Source organism: Vipera berus (genome assembly GCF_964194415.1).
Source record: "Vipera berus genome assembly, chromosome: Z".
NCBI classification, from domain to species: domain Eukaryota; kingdom Metazoa; phylum Chordata; class Lepidosauria; order Squamata; family Viperidae; genus Vipera; species Vipera berus.
Genome location: NC_138205.1, coordinates 38,649,194 through 38,666,282, shown reverse-complemented (window position 1 = coordinate 38,666,282; position 17,089 = coordinate 38,649,194). Strand labels below are relative to the sequence as shown.

The window sequence follows — 17,089 nt, the reverse complement described above, 5'->3', positions numbered from 1 at the left end:
GCAAATGGGACTTTTCGGGGCTTGATACGAACTGGTGGGACGTTCGGGTTTAGTTAAATTTAATGGGAGGGCCCGTGTACTTCCCCAGCCTGTCATCAAATACATCTGCAAATTCATTACAAATGGACTCAAGACGTTTGTGCTGGATGCTATTCACTCCCCCCAACCAAATGCCCAGGGCATCAAACCAATCCAGCCCTACTAAACTAGTTCTCCACCCATCGGTCACCAAAATCTCTAAGGGACCCTGGAAGTCCTTAAACCCCACAGACACGGTGGCCTTTCCCCTGATTTTAATAGGGGTGTGCTGAAAATCTGACAGCTGTAAATTGGTGGGCTTTAAAGGAACCCTCTGCCTGCTCTGATCGCAAATTCTTTTAAATGTCTCATAGGAGATTATTGAGACTGCAGAGCTGGAGTCCAGCTCCATCATGCAAGGTACCCTTGCAGATGGACCTGTATTGTTATTTTTGGTTTGAGCAGCTGATGGACTTCCGTGTGAGACACGGTCCGTCTGCTCTTTCCAGGGACTGAGGGATTGTGCCAGGGTTTGTGCTAAGGAAAAACAGTACCTTCAAGCTCCAATGCCATGGCTTGTAATTCGTTCAGGCTGTCTCTGCTCTGATTCTGGCAGACGGCTGCAATGTGCCCCGTCTTGCCACAGGAACGACACTTTACGGATCTGAACTGGCAGGTCGCAAGCAGATGGTTTCCTCCACAGCTGGCACATTTCTGGTTGGATGTGTTGGCTCCTCTCGGTTCCTTGCATCTGCAGCTGCATGCTGTGCTCTTTGTAGCTGATTATTGTCTCCGCTGGCCCCGTCGTTGTCCCGCCGCGGTGGATGTTTCCCGGGTCTGTGCTGTACCACATCTACCTCTGCCTCTCCGTCCAGGTCGCTGCTTCTGCTGCTCGAAGCACACTTATTGATGTATGGTCGCTCCTGAGCTGCTGCTATTGCGGTGTGTGTGTTTGTCAGAGTCATTGGCTGCCTCGTAAGCCATGACCTCGTCTAAAACCTCCTGCAGATTCATCGGTGGCTTTGCAAGGATCCTTTGTCGGCATTGCTGGTCTCTCAGTCCAAACACCACTCGATCCCTGATCCTGTCTTCCAGATCAGGAAATTTACACTGGCAAGCAGCCTGTCTCAGCGCCGAGATGAATTGCGAGTTCGGCTCACCCGGATGCTGGCTACGCTGGATGAATTTATGCTGCCAATGGATTGGAGTTCTCGCTGGCATGAAATGCTCCTCCAGCTTCTTTTTTAAATCAGCATAAGAAACGTTTTCAATGGGCATCGGCGAGCACAGACCAACAGCCACATCATACACATCCTGACCGCTTAAGCACAGAAGCGCCGCTGCTTTCATTTTATCTTCTGTGATCTTGTTGATCATCAGGAACCCTTCGACTCATCCCAGATGCGCTCCCCATCACTCTGGCTTGTCGATGTTGAAACGAAATTCGCTGGTCGCTCGAAATTTAGCCATGTTGCACCGGTCCTAGAATGCTGCTTCGTTAGGTAGGTCTCCGAATTTTTTTCTGCCTTTCCCACTTCAGAGTGACTTCAGCTCTGATTGAAACAGCATCCCATCCTCGTCGCCACTGTTAAATCGTTGGCTCAGGACCGCATGACCAAGATGGACGACGCAGGACAACAGGGTTCAGCATAACTTCCTTTATTGATGTAGCACAGACTTTGGCAAACAAAGGGGCAACTGCCCCGCTTATCTACCTAGTCAGGTATACTTGGAACCAATCCCATTGTCCGGATTTCCCGCCAAAGACTGCCCTGCCAATCCTGACAGGGCACCCTGCCACCTGGTGGTGTCAGTAGCTATCTCTGTGAACATCTCCTATATACATATATACATAACAATATGATCATCTTTTGCAAACTTCTGACAAGCAAAGTCAACAGGGAAGCCAGATTTACTTAATAACCATGTCACTAATTTAACCACTGCAGTGATTCATGTAACAATTCTAACAAGAGAGGGCATATAATGGGGCAAATTCACATAGTAATTGTTGTGTAGTGGGTTCTGGAGAGCAGGAAGGACACCGAGACGATGAGTACAACATAACCGCTCCTTATTTGGTGGAAATGATGGTACTGGGGAATAGGGGCTAACTGCCCTCTTATATATACCTGGCCAGGTACTCAACCAACCAATCGGATTGAACCTCTGTTTCCCACCAAAAATGCTTCCTGCCAAAACAGTTACAGTTCTTATACCAGCTTTAGGTGTTCCAATAAAGCCTAATACATAACACCCCTTCCCCCTTAAGGATGAAACTATATACACGTACAATGAACTTACATACATGACAACCAACTTCCCAGTGGACGTAGCCCCCTGGCTTCCCTTATTTGTGCACATAGTCTGTGAGGTACGCGGGTGGCCTATGGGGTCAAGGTCTTAGGGTCTCTTCCCCCTTGTGGGCTGGCACCTTACTCGGCATATTCTGGACGTCCAAGTTCTCCTCAACTGGAGAGTCCGCAGGTGAGCTCTGGCTGCCTGTTTCTGGTGGGCCCACCCCATAGTCAGACCCTGTGGTAGGGTTAGTTCCGCAGTCCTGGGAGGGTTGCTGTCCAGGTTGATCAGGGTTCTCCTGATCCTCCTCAGGCTCGGACGCGGTTGTTTGTTGGTGGTGCTGGTAGGGGAAATGTGAGCTAGCTTGTGTGCCAGCTTGGAAACTCAATGAGGGGTAATTTTCCCCGTGGTCGCTTGTTGACCTTTCTGGAACTCTTTTCCTTACTTGGTCTATGTGCCATCTGACCTGACGATCCCCCTCCACCCCTACTACGTAAGATAAGGGCCCAGTTTTGTCAACCACCACCCCCGAAATCCACAAGTGTCCCAGACCATAGTTTCTGGCCCAAACCAAGTCACCCAGGTGTAGTTCTCTTGGGGTTTTGGGTTGTGCGGCCTCAGACGCCACTCTGTCGGGGTGAAGCCTGTCCAATTTGGTGATGAGCCTGCCCCAATGGAGCTCCACAGGACTCTCCCCTGTGGCTGTGCAAGGTGTGTTGTGTTGTGATAATAGGAATTCCGCCAACCTGTGGTGCCAATCACCGACGATAATGCGCCTGAGTGCGTCTTTGGTTGTTCTCACCATCCTTTCTGCTTGTCCATTGGTCGACGGGTGGAAGGGCGCAGATGTGGCATGTCTAATCAAGTTTGCTCTCATGAAGGACTGAAATTCAGCAGCGGTAAATTGAGCCCCATTATCTGATACCACAACGTCAGGCAGACCATGTGTGGCAAAAAGTCTCCTGACCACTTGGATTGTTCTGGCCATGGTCATATTTGGGACTGGCACTACCTCCAGCCATTTTGAGTGGCTGTCTACCACTATTAGGAAAAGCTGTCCTTGAAATGGACCAGCATAATCTATATGGACCCTGGACCAGGGTGTATGTGTTGCCTCCCATTTGTGGACAGGCAATTGGGGCATCTCAGGTCTGGACCTTTGGCAAGTGTAGCATCCCTGTACCTGTTCTTCCACTGCCTTATCTAACCCTGGCCACCAAAGGTAGCTCCTTGCTAAAGCCTTCATGCGAACTATGCCAGGGTGCCCTTCATGTAGAGACTGTAGCACCCTATCTCTTAGTGTTGATGGTATAATAACCCTACTACTCCACAACAGGCATCCTTTATGTGCGGACAATTCATGCCTCCTTACAAAATACACTTAGAATTCTGGGCCTGGACTTTTGTCCTGCCACCCTGTGAATACCTTCGTCGCCACTGTTGTGTAGTGGGTTCTGGAGAGCAGGAAGGACGCCGAGATGATGAGTACAACATAACAGCTCTTTATTTGGTGGAAATGACTCTACTGGGGAATAGGGGCTAACTGCCCTCTTATACATACCTGGCCAGATACTCAACCAACCAATTGGATTGAACCTCTGTTTCCCACCAAAAATGCTTCCCGCCAAAACAGTTACAGTTCAATGCCTCCTTGTGGTGACTCTTATACAAACTTTAGGTGTTCCAATAAAGCCTAATACATAACTATCTCACTTAACAACAGAAATTTTGGGCTCATTGTGGTCATAAATAGAAGACTACCTGAAATTTTGGGCTCATTGTGGTCATAAATAGAAGACTACCTGTATATGCTTCATTGTGGTGGTCTGGAATCAAACCTGCAATATCTTTAATGTATACCTTGTATGCTGTTTCTCAAGATAAATTTGATGCTGGCAAAGCTGAGCTGGGGATAGAACTAACAGTCAGGGGAAATTATTAAGAGATGACTGCAAAGGAATTCCATTAATTATACTTAATTCATTAGTTGTAAATGAAATGATATTTTCCAGCTTCATGCAATATATTCTGGAATGTGGGCCAAGGGCTGCATATGTGTATAGTGCATGTGCAGCCCTTGGCCCAGAAAAGCTGCCCTTTCCTGGTTTCTACCTCACAATAATTAAAATTATTCAATATAATAGGAAAATTAAACAAATAGCATCTCAAATATCTACATTTGTCCTTTTGCATCTCAATGTGACTAATTATGACAGTTTAGAGAAGGCAAAAACCTGACAATGCTCTGGTGTCCCAGCCAGTCAGCTTTCTCAGGAATGCCAACAATAAACCTGGGAGTTTTTTCATAGATATCTACAGAAAAATGAGATTACATCAAAATAGCAAATTGTGATTGATGTCATGATGCAAATCCTATCTTTATGCGTTTGTATCTGGACACGTTTGATTGTACCTTTGGGAAATTGGGAGATTAGTAATTTCTTCTTTCCAATTTCCCTCTGCATATAGCTCCTGCATTTGTATTACAGGTAATCCTCGACTATAGCTTAGCTATGGTTCAAAGTTATCACAAATCTCCCCCAAAAGCTACTTAACTGTTATATGATTTAGCAACCTGATTTTGAAGTTGCAATGGACACATCTCCACCCTGGGATCACATGACTGAATTTTGGTTGCATGGTAACTGCTCAGTTTTACAGCCATTTGTAGGATCCCACAATCATGATTGCAAATTTTGACATTTTTTCCTACACCTGTAACATTCACTTAACAACCACTGCAAAAAATGCCAAAAAATTGGGTCCAGTCACATGATGTATCTTATGGCCATAACAACTTATGACTATAATTCCAAGCTCAATTACAGTTGTAAGTGAACACTACTTGTAAATAAAACTATATTCATAGCAGTTTTCAATCTGTAAATTTTAATATGTTAATACTTTCAGGAAATTATAATAAAGTTTAACTAAGTAGGGAAAAATCCCTGAAGTACAATAAAATCCCTGAAAAATTGTTTGAAATCATCTTATACAAAAAGGTAATGAAATATCTAGTATGAGCATATTAGATTAGTAGAATAACTAAGGAGATATCAAATGTATTCCATACCCAAAGCAATGTAATAATAAATATGCAATTAAATCTCTCAAATTTGGTACTATATGTGGAAATTGTATATGACATATAATGAAAGGCAACATTATCAGTGCACTGATGATGAAGATGTTACCTAGTTTGGGTAATGAAACATCTGCAAGAAAACAACCAAGCTCAGAGAGTACCAAGGACCCCTCATTTTAACCTTGGGCTACAAATATTCTCCTTTAAAGGCAATTATGTTTCTAAAATATTGAATTTTAACCATGATTTATATTTCTTTTAGTATGACAGTCTTCCCTTTTTGTGTGTGTGGGAGCTTTTGGATTCCCCAAAGATGCTTCAGAGCATGTGAAGATGCAACATTTTCCTGCAATTCCTTAAAGCAATCCCACTTTTTCACAATATCATACAGCTGCTCAGGAAAGGACACAGCTCTTTTAAAAAATTGCAGACAAGATGCCAGGTTGTCAGTCTATACAATTCTACACGTATTTTGGTATTTGAATCCAAAGTAGTGCAGCCCAGTTAGTGAACCACTGCAGATATACATAAAAGCTTAATGGTGTGATGTTACATATAACTCAATATCAGTCTACTCATGGTTTAAGATGACTCTTCTTTAAATGTCTTAAGAACATTATGTAGCAACAAGGAAGAAAGCTTTTTGATTGTAGCATTCCATTTCTATATTCCTCTCCTAATTATGATGTATTGCTGATGATCTTAAGAGATTTATTTCAGCATTTGTTTATGCAGGTATTTCAATTGGCTGATATATTTGCCTATACTAGATTTGCATTCTTGATCATTTTATGATAACACTTGAGAACATTTTTATCATACATGTATTTGTTGTTGTTCGTGAGAATAAATAATAAATGTATCATTTTATATTGTTATACCACTTCCTGTACAACCATCTTGATTTCTAAAATATAAAATGCAATAATAAAATCAGTAAAACAATTTAAAACATGCTCAATAAAAAGGTGAAGGAAAACAAAAAAACAAATTATCCATGCACCTAGCATTCTGAAAGAAAGAAAAAATGGGAAGAGCAATTGCAAAGATCTGACCTTACCATAGAGCAGGCCTATGTATCAGTAACCACCAGATGGCACTATACTATCATCGGCACTAGTGACGCTATCTTGTCAGGTAATGTCTGTGAACAAACTCTGGAGGCACCAAGGACTCCACAGTCCAACCTTGAGCTTCATATATTCTCTCCTATTTTTACTCTGCTATTCTTAGCCCATGAAACAAGGCCTCTTCCAATGATGTCAAGTTTTGACCAGTTCACACTGAGAGCCAGTTTGGGGTAGTGGTTGTAGTGGGATAATGGTTAAAGCCAGTGGTGGGATTCAGCCGGTTTGCACCATTTTGGCAGAACCGGTAGCCAATTCTTTGTTGCCCACGCCCAGAATGGACTTCCGTAAGCGGCATCCGCACAGAGAACTGGTTGTTCACATATTTGAATCCCACCACTGGTTAAAGCACTGCCTAGAAACCAGGAAATTGAGAATTCTAGTCTTGCCTTAGTCCAAAATCTATCTCTCTCTCTCTCTCTCTCCCTCCCTCCCTCCCTCTCTCTCAACATATACTTCTGGGTACAGAAGTCACTAGAGTATTTACTGACTGATAGCTGTAAGAGCGCCCCCAATTTGCATCAGCAGAGGGTATATATACTATTCAAAATGAGACACAGGCATTTTCAGAGGTAGTCAAAATAATTGACATAATCATAGACTTGAAACCCTGCTCATTATGTGTGCGCAACATGTGTTGTTCAATTGTCCAGTTCTATCTACCATTTTGAAACAATTAACTTTTCTGCAAACATTTCTGGTGTTAGTGTAGTGTTAGTGTGCTTGCTCTACCTCTCCTCATTCCTTAAAGAAGTCACACTTTTTCTTGGGCTTGCACTAAGGCTGTGCAGTCCAGGGAAAATATATTTTTGAGTTACAGAGGTATTGAGATAGCCAGTGCTTTTTTTCTAAAAAAACAAACGGTGCCGGAACTCTCATCTTGGCGGGCGCAGGAGGTGGGGGGTGGGTGCTGCTGTGGTCACGGGTGCGAGGGGTGTTGGTGGTGGGCTCCCCCCCGGGCTGGAGCTGGCACGGCTGGTGCTATGGGAGCAGCGGGGACCGCTGTATATGGCGGGGCTGCGCGGGGCATGCAGCGGAGGCGGTGGGGGCCAGGCGATGCAGGGCGGCCACTTAGGCACGCAGGGCAAGGCGACGGTGGCACAGGTCCAGCACCAGGTAGGCCACCAGCCTGGCTGACACGGGTGAGCACAAGGAAGGAGTGCACATGGACTCTGCAGAACTCATCTCCCACTCCTTGTCCTCTGTTACTTACCTAGTTGAGATGGTGTAGTTGGGCAGCAGGGAGGGCTGCAAGGTTCCTGCCAACTCATCTTCGCTGTAGACAACTTGCTGCTGCAACGTTTGCCGGCCAAGTCTTTTGGCATGCTCAGCAGCAATTCCTATTGGCTTTCGAAAGCCAATAGGCTTTCGAAAGCCAATAGAGGGAGTAGCTTGTGCAAAAGCTTTTTTTTGTGCAAAAAAGGGTGCCGGAACGCCATTCTGAGCGTTCTATGAGAAAAAAAGCCCTGCTTTTATGTTTTAATCTTATGATTTTAAAAATATTGTAAGTTGCCCCAAACCTCGCCATGTGGATTGCATACAAATATTATATAATCGGTAAATAAAGGTAGAACATATGTTAAATATACATCAAATGATAATATGCTTCCCTACAAAGTCAATTCTTGCTCAATGACAGACCAAGGAGTTAACTCGGAAAGGCAAGAGGAAAATCTAGAAGAGATCTGTGCAACTTGTAGAAAGGAAAGGCCCACACTGATAAATTAAAAATCTTTGTGGTCTGCAAAGGAACGTTGGTGGGCTAATCAATGATTTGGTGAGTAGAGGTGCATCTACAGTGTTGGAGTTCGTGGTCATGGTAAGCCATGGAGGCAGTAGGCAACATGACTTTCAGGGCAGTGGTGGTGATTTTATCACTTTTTTTTTAAGTCTGTGCTCTGTCCAAGGGTGCTTGATAGGCTGCATGTACAGGCCTGGTCTACAATTTATTTTGGAGCATTCAACTATCTAGAGCAGGCATGTCAAACTCATTTTGTTTGAGGCAACTTCTTATAAAAGAATTGCCATTAATTTGTTTTAATAAAATAATTTAAATTAATTTTTCACTTGATTTCAAATTAAATGAATTATATTGGTTGACAATGAGATTTTTTTTAGTACAATTGCCAAATGCAATAAACTGGTTTTAGGTATATGTGTGCACTAATTATTTCAACACCAATACATTTTAACAACATATTCTATTTGTAAATGAATGCAAATGCAAATTATACAATTTTTTGTGCAAAAATAAAACAAAATAACAGATTTAAGAGCTGTTATCATTAGTTATCCTTAGATAAAAAATAATTCCATCATCCAAAACTTTGTTATACTGTATTTAACGAACAGATGCTTTGGGATTAAAAAAAAGACTGACTACATTTGATTGTGTATCACCATGGCATTAAAACAAAATTCGAACAGTGTATGAAAAATAAAGGTTCCCTAAATGTCTGCTGGCTATATCTATACATTTTCCTTGATAGCATTCTATTGCCTTCTTTTTAGCCTTTTTTTCAACTTCCCATCTTAAAAAGGGCAAGGTACCGGGAGCTGAAAGTTACAGACACTGTTTAAGCAGGTTGCTAAGCAACCTGTTCACACTCGGCCCTTCTTACCCTCCCACTTTTAAATTAGCCTGTACGGATCGCATTTCCTTCTATTTGAGCCATCTGAAGGCCTGTCGCTGCGATGCATTCTGCTGCTCTGCAACCTGGCTGCCTGAAGAGAATTTGGCTCTTTGGAAGTTTCCTTCAGCTTTTTTTGTGTGTGTGTGTGTGTGCAAAAAAAGGTGCTGGAATGCCGTTCTGAGTGTTCTATGGGGGGAAAAAGCCCTGGATATATCACATATAATTGAAGATTGTAATTAGTTCCGTGTGCACGTTCACCAAGTGTGATGTATTTGTGCTGGCATTTCTAGGCCTCTTTCCAACCACATCCAGAAAAATTTGTAACAAAGATTGGAATTCTTAAGGCCCATGTTTGATATTTCCCAGCAATCTGTTACTGGAAGGAAAAAGCAATCCCTGCTGTGTATGCAGGTATCCTTAGGGTGCCATAGTTATGAATGAGAAATATTGGTTGCAAAGTTGACATTTCTGGATGTAATACAGATATTTTGGACTTATTTTTGTTTCTTTGCATGTTTGATATTTTTAAAAAGGCATATGATACTGACTACGCTTATGCACACATGTAACATCTTTTGCTAGGATACATGACCACTGCTTTTCCAGAATGTGAAAAGTGAAAGATTGTGACTAAACAAAATTTTAATGTACAGATAATACCACCAGAAATTATTTTAGCTTTTTAAATAAATGTTCTTATTGATGTTAAGCTCACCATGGAAAACATCATATAGTTATGTATATACTAGTTTAATTATTTAAAGACTGAAGTGAACATAACTAGATTCTAAATAATCTATTTTTCAAAACACACAACAGTCCAAACAGTAAAAGTAAAGTCCAAATTAAGAATATTTCATTCTTAAGAATTGTTTAATTTAAAGTGGTTTAGTTGTAATAGATGGTTAGATTCAAAATAGTTTTCAAGGGTATGTACAAAAGATACTATTTTTTTCTAGCATCAGCTAAATTAGACATATTACATTGAGAAAAATGTTTCTCATTTCTTTCCTGTTACCTTCATTGACTTCATTGCAGAGATGTTAATATAGGAAATAGATTATTTTGTTATCTAATTTTACCTTCCAAAAGACAGAAGCAGATGAAAAATGTGAGGTTCTTTCCTGTTGGCTTTTTTGAATTAGCTGTTTTAGATTCTAAAAGTTTAGTTCCTAAAGAAGTAACCCTGTAAATAATTTTAATGTCCTCCTCTAGTGCAGGCTCTTTTATGACTCAAGGACTTCAACTCCCAGAATTCTTGAGCCAGCATGGCTTAGCTTGGAAACCTCTCCCTTTCCCCTCAGCATGGCTGGCTCAGGATTTCTGGGAGTTGATGTCCACAAGTCATAAAAAAGGGCCAAGCTTGTCTAGCCCTGCAATAGGCTTTCAGAGGGAGCTTTTTTTTGGCAAAAAAAGTGCTGGAATGCCGTTCTGAGTGTTCTATGAGAAAAAAAGCCCTAGATAGCAATGCAAGCCCAGAAAAAGTTTATAGTTTCATCTACCCATGATGGATCCAAAGTAGTGGTGGGATTCAAATATGTGAACAACCAGTTCTCTGTTTGGATGCCGCTTCCGGAAGTCCATTCTGGGCCTGGGCAACAAAAAAATTAGCTACCGGTTCTGCCGAAGTGGTACGAATCCCAGAACTGATCTAAGCTACTTTTTTATTGTGCATCTGAAGATTGTACACATCTAATCTGGAAGCAAAGTTGTTTAATGAAAAGAGAAAAACACTCAAAGAGGGCATAAGGCAGAATGCTGAAAAGCCTGCCCACATATGTTGATATAGCTCAACCCACTGCAGAGGAATCAGTCTGTGTACTGTCTGATGACTGGTTTCTCAAGCAATTGTCCAAGTCACATTTCTTATATATTTTAAAATTTTGGTTTTATTCTAATTTCCTTGTTTTAATAGTTGTGAGCCACACTGTAATTGGAAGTCACCTCCTGAACAGATGGGCTGTATATTGCGTAGTGGATCCGATGCAAGGAAGAGACGCCAGCTGGTGTGTGAGTTCAGCTCTTTATTGGAGGGGGGTAGTGAACTGGGGAATGAGGGCTACCTGGCCTCCTTAAATACCTAGCCAGGTAAGCGGACAGCCAATGGGGTTGGCCCTAGGTTTCCCGCCAAAACTGGGTTTCCCGCTGAAACTGTCCAGGCCAACGCCCCCTGGTGGCTGTTGCTATGCAGGTGCCTGCATACATAACACTGTATACAAGCCTATTAAATAAATTGGAAGTTGGAAGATATTCAAGGTTAATAATATATTAGGGTTTAGCAACCTTTTGAAGGAGGATGAAGATAGGAAAACCTGAGAAAAGAGCTGGGTTCTGCCAGCTTTGTGTTGATGAGTCTGTCTCCAATGAGACCATCATAGTTCTTTTGCTGCTTCTGTTGAAAAGGCACTTCATATGGCTATATTTTATGTTCCAGAGAAGATTGTGCCATTCTGCCTACTCCAACTCAATTTTGCTGCTTCCTGCAGGGTATTTAGAAGTGTTGCTGGTCACTTGTCATCAGCATTGTTACCCCAGCAATATTGTTAGCAGAACATGAAGCTCTCTAATTATTGATGGCTCCCCCTTTAACTCGTTTGATGCATCAGAAAAGTTCTCTTTCTTTCTCCTCCTGCAAAGACAACAGCAGGTCACAGGAGTGGAGTGTCCCTGTCTTTCTGAAGTTTTGGCCATTTGAAAGATGGAGAAACCCACGAATGAAAGTATCACTTGAAATCCTTAAGGTGCATGCCACAGATATTAATGACAGAGACTGTTGCTGGTTTTTATGATGGGTGATGCTTAGTGGGGACGGACATCATCGAGAGAATAAACCATAATAAACCATTTTGTTTTAACAAAAGTATGAAAAGCACAGAGAAACACGTTTGCTGGCTTTTCTTTTTCTTTTTGAGGCAGAATAGGGCCCTGAGCCGCAAATGCGAACTCTTCGTAGCAAACTGTTTCACCGGCTCAAGAACTACCATCTCTGTGGCACTGTAATACCGCCCTATTAATGCCTTATGTAAAAGATTGATTCCACATTTCCCCCAAACATTCCCTTCTAATTTCACGGAAAGAAAACTCTTCCCCCCCTTCCCCAGGAAAAGGACACTGAGGCGCAAAACTCCAGGCAAGTTGCTCACGCGCTGGGTCCGGGGCGAGGTGGCAGCGACCGCGCGTGCAGCTCTCCCTCGTGACCAGATCGCATGTCGGTTCCCAAGGCTGTTCTTTGGCGCCTCAGAGCGGCGGCAATGGCTCGTCGCACGGCCCTGAGAGGCGCTTGTTTGTCTCCACCTTCTCCTCCTCCCCCCACTTTTACCCGCCGCAGGGCCAGGCTGGGCTCAGGCGGTTGAGAGGGGCGGTCCCAGAGGAGGAGTCCGTGGCATGTACTGAACTGCCCTCTCCGTCTATCAGCCAGCGCTGTTTCCTTCTCTGGACGCGCTTGAGGTATATTCAGCTGCCTCCAGCCTCCAGCTCCTATGGCCGGACGCGGCGGGTTTCCCCTGACTCCGCCGCCCCCGGAGGGACCATCGGCGGCAGTCTCAGTGGCAGCGGGCGTCCCTTCGCCTGCCGTCCCAGCACCTGGAAGCGGGCTTCTGCGAGGACCAAGTCCTGCTGGGGCTGGATCGTATCGGCCCATGGGCCACGGAGCTCAGTTCCAAGTAAGTGGGGAGGCGCGCACGTGTGCATGTGTTGTCAGTTCGGGAAAAGTGCGGAAGCAGTGGCGCCGAAGATATAGGCAGTTTCTCGACCCTGACCGGAGTCCTCTGAATTTACAGAGCTATGATTCCCATCATCCGCGAACTGGGAACTATAAGAGTTATAGTCGTGCAGGTCGTCACATTGAGAAAAGTTACTCTGGAGGCTTTCACAGTTTGGAGACAAGTGAAGAGACTGGCAGCTGTAGCAGGGGCGACAATATCTATTAGGAAAAGTTTTATGGGCATCTTTTCAGTATTTTAAAGAAATTGAACATATGAGTGAGAATAAGTGACATATGTTAGGTGGGATGAAGAAATTGTGTTTGCGGAAAATAGAGACATCAGAGACAGCAGCATTTCAGTTTCTTGGGTTGCTTATTATTAGAAATTGCTGAAGGGTCGAAAAGGTGAAACAACTTATTTTGTAATAGTCAAAATCTAAGTACAAAATTATTAAATTTTTAATAAATTATGTATTAAATATTTTTTTATTTATTTGATTTCTATAGTCACTTCTCAGTAGTAGGTTTACAGTTCTAAAATTATAAAGCAATTAAAACAATTTAAAAAACAACAGAACAATAAAAGAATCCACAAAATTTTAGTTAGGCTAGTATAATTTATATGGGTTTATTTTTAATTTTACTTTGACAAATATTGGTAATTTTTACTAATTTAAATATTTAATGTTTCCTTATGTTTTTGAGGAAGCCTTAAGATCTGAATAATTAGATGTACTCTAATGGGGCAGTGAAAGACAGTTAAATATTGGCTTGCATGTGCCATCTGGTCTGTCTTAGGCCTATGGTTGTGGCAAGAGGAGGTGGAGTTTGCACTGCAAATTATAGGTCTGTTTGTGTAATACTGTTTACTGGTATTCAGGAGAAATTTCTTCTATGTTTAATGGAGTAAGTTATTCCATTCTAATAAGTATGTGTAGGATTGCAACCTTACAGTGATTTTGTGGTGATTGAATTCTGTGAGGCTTGAAATGTTTTGCAATTGGAAAACAAATTCTTGGTTTTTAAAGGTAATATATATACCTAAGAAGTCTTTTGCAGATTTCTCCCCTCAGTCCTTCCTTGCCTGAAAGTTAAGGCTGAATGATTACATTGTTTTCCATTTCTCTTGAACATCATCTTTTTAATTAATGTGCTACTTTAATGTCTACTTTAATTTTGCTTGAATCAAATTGTGCTTCATTTTTATATTGTTTTGAGATAGTGACATAGACATTATGTAATAAATTTTCATATCATTTGCTATCAGCATGTTTGGAACTTTAGCTAGAATCACATGGATTTTTCTTTAATAAGAAGTTGGATATTAAGGGATATTAAAAAGATGGAGAATATGAAAACAAGCAACGTTTTACTTAAAGAAGGATCTGAAATATTTCCCTTGAAACTTGAGTGTATATATTTTGCCTCTTGTATTTTATTGGAAAGGAATTTTCCCATACTCTAGGACTTTTGATTATACAAGACTGTATATTAGAAGAATTGAGTCTTTAGCAGTATTTGAGTATCCAGATAATACACTTCTAGTTTGAATGTAAGGAATGAAAGAAAATATAGCAATGATTCAAAAGGACTTGCAGACTACTGGTGATTTAAAGTAATGTTAGTACACTCCCTATCGCACCATTGCACTCATTTCACGTGCTAGTAAAGCTATGCTTAAAACCCTACAAGCTAGACTCCAGCAGTATGTGGATCGAGAACTACCAGAAGTACAGGCAGGATTTTGAAGAGGCAGAGGAACTAGAGATCAAATTGCCAACATACACTGGATCATGGAGAAAGCTAGGGAGTTCCAGAAAAACATCTACTTCTGCTTCATTGACTATGCTAAAGCCTTTGATTGTGTGGATCACAACAAAATGTGGCAAGTTCTTAAAGAGATGGGAGTTCCAGGAGTCCGGCAAGGCTGTATACTGTCGCCCTGCCTATTTAACTTATATGTAGAGCCCATCATGAGAAAGGCAGGGCTAGATGAATCAAAAGTTGGAATTAAGATTGCCGGGAGAAATATCAACAACCTAAGATATGCAGATGATACCACTCTAATGGCAGAAAGTGAAGAGGAACTAAAGAGCCTCTTGTTGTGGGTGAAGAAGGAGAGTGCAAAAGTTGGGTTGAAACTTAACATTAAGAAAACCAAGATCATGGCATCCGGCCCTCTCAGTTCCTGGCAAATAGATGGGGAAGAAATGGAGGTAGTGACAGATTTTATTTTCCTGGGCTCCAAGATCACTGCAAACGGAGACTGCAGCCAAGAAATTAAAAGAAGCTTGCTCCTGGGGAGGAAAGCTATGGCAAATCTAGACCACACACTAAAAAGCAGAGACATCACCCTGCCAACAAAAGTGCATATAGTCAAGGCTATGGTCTTCCCAGTTGCAATGTATGGCTGTGAAAGCTGAACCATAAGAGAGGCTGAGCACCAAAGAATTGAGGCCTTTGAACTATGGTGCTGGAGAAGACTCCTGCGAGTCCCTTGGACTGCAAGGCGATGAAAAGGGCGTCCTCCTGGATTCACGACTCAATTTTGAAGACCACATAGGAGCCGTGACCAGGGGGGCTTTTGCACAGGTTCGCCTGGTGCGCCAGCTGCGCCCCTATCTGGACCGAGATGCCCTACGCACAGTTACTCATGCGCTCGTGACCTCCCGTTTGGACTACTTTAACGCTCTCTACATGGGGCTGCCCTTGAGGACCACTCGGAGGCTTCAACTGGTGCAGAATGCGGCCGCGCGAGTTGTAATGGGGGTCTCCCGATACTCCCACGTAACACCTCTACTCCGCGAGCTGCATTGGCTTCCGGTTGCCCTCCGGGTGAAATTCAAGGTGCTGGTTATTACCTATAAAGCCCTACATGGCTTGGGTCCGGGGTATTTGAGGGAACACCTGCTGCCGGCATCAAATGCCCTTCGTCCAGTGCGCTCCCACAGGGAGGGTCTGCTCAGGGTCCCACCGGTAAGAGATTGTCGGCGGGTAACACCCAGGGATAGGGCCTTCTCAGTGGGGGCGCCTGCCCTCTGGAACCAGCTGCCAGTGGAGCTGAGGACTGCCCCCGACCTCCGTTCATTCCGCCGGGGCCTGAAGACCTGGCTCTTCGAGCTCTCGGGCTCAGGCTGAGGAGTAATTTATTTTAATCGGGGTTTTAATTGCACAGGGTTAAGTTTAATCTTTTTAAAATTGGTTTTAACTTTTGTATTGTTGGTTTTTAATTTCCTGTAAACCGCCCTGAGTCCTCAGGGAAAGGGCGGTATATAAATGTAATTAAATAAAATAAATAAAATAAAAAATAAAAACGGTCAGTCCTAGAGGAAATCAACTGCTCTTTAGAAGGCTAGATCCTGAAGTTGAAACTGGCCACCTAATGAGAAGGAAGGACTCACTGGAGAAGAGCCTAATGCTGGGAAAGATTGAGGGCAATAGAAGAAAGGGATGACAGAGAATGAGGTGGCTGGATGGAGTCACTGAAGCAGTAGGTGTGAGGTTAAATGGACTCCAGAAGATGGTAGAGGACAGGAAAGCCTGCAGGAACGTTGTCCATGGGGTTGCGATAGGTCGGACATGACTTCGCAACTAACAACAACAAGTACACTCCCTAAGGCATTGCAGTATATATCCACAAGGAGATTTCTGACACCTTAAGTGCTTACCCTTTTTGGGATAATAATTTATTGGCGATATTTTATATTCATCAGTGAAATAAAAATGATATTGATTTGAAGAATATCCATAGAATATATTTTATAAACCATTTAAAAATAATATGAGTAAACCCTCTCCTCCCAATTTTTGTCATAGCCATGCCAACATTGGAAAGCGATATTTTCTCCATGGTTTATTTTGATTTATTTTATTTATCAATTTTATTTGCTGCCCATCTTGCAGTTCCAGCAACTCTTAAATATGTGATTTTCAAAAAGTAAGATTAATGTACATTAAGTTTGTATAGTTTCTGAACCACCAAACTAAACACAGACCAATTGTTACATTTAGAATTTTCACAGGAACTTAAAAAAATAATCTGCCATGTGACTCAGCTCCAATACCTGGGTAGGTGTGGGAAGTAAGCTGCTTACATGATTCTTTACACACCTGGTTGACTATATATTGTATACATTTCTAATAGGGCATTTCTTGCAAAATGTAGATTCATTTAATTATGTAGTTTATATATTACAGTTGGGGTGTGATTTGGATTCATAAACAG

At 42.4% G+C, this 17,089-nt stretch overlaps 1 protein-coding gene across 1 annotated transcript in view; it reads left to right on the top strand.

Moving 5' to 3' along the window:
* The first annotated feature begins 12,595 nt into the window (after positions 1 to 12,595).
* Positions 12,596 to 17,089, top strand: part of SMARCD2 (SWI/SNF related BAF chromatin remodeling complex subunit D2) — a 66,180-nt gene continuing 61,686 nt past the window's right edge. The window contains exon 1 of the mRNA XM_081343479.1: positions 12,596 to 12,823. Coding sequence (XP_081199605.1) covers positions 12,641 to 12,823 — 183 coding nt within the window. The 5' untranslated portion in view covers positions 12,596 to 12,640. The remainder of the gene's footprint in view (positions 12,824 to 17,089) is intronic.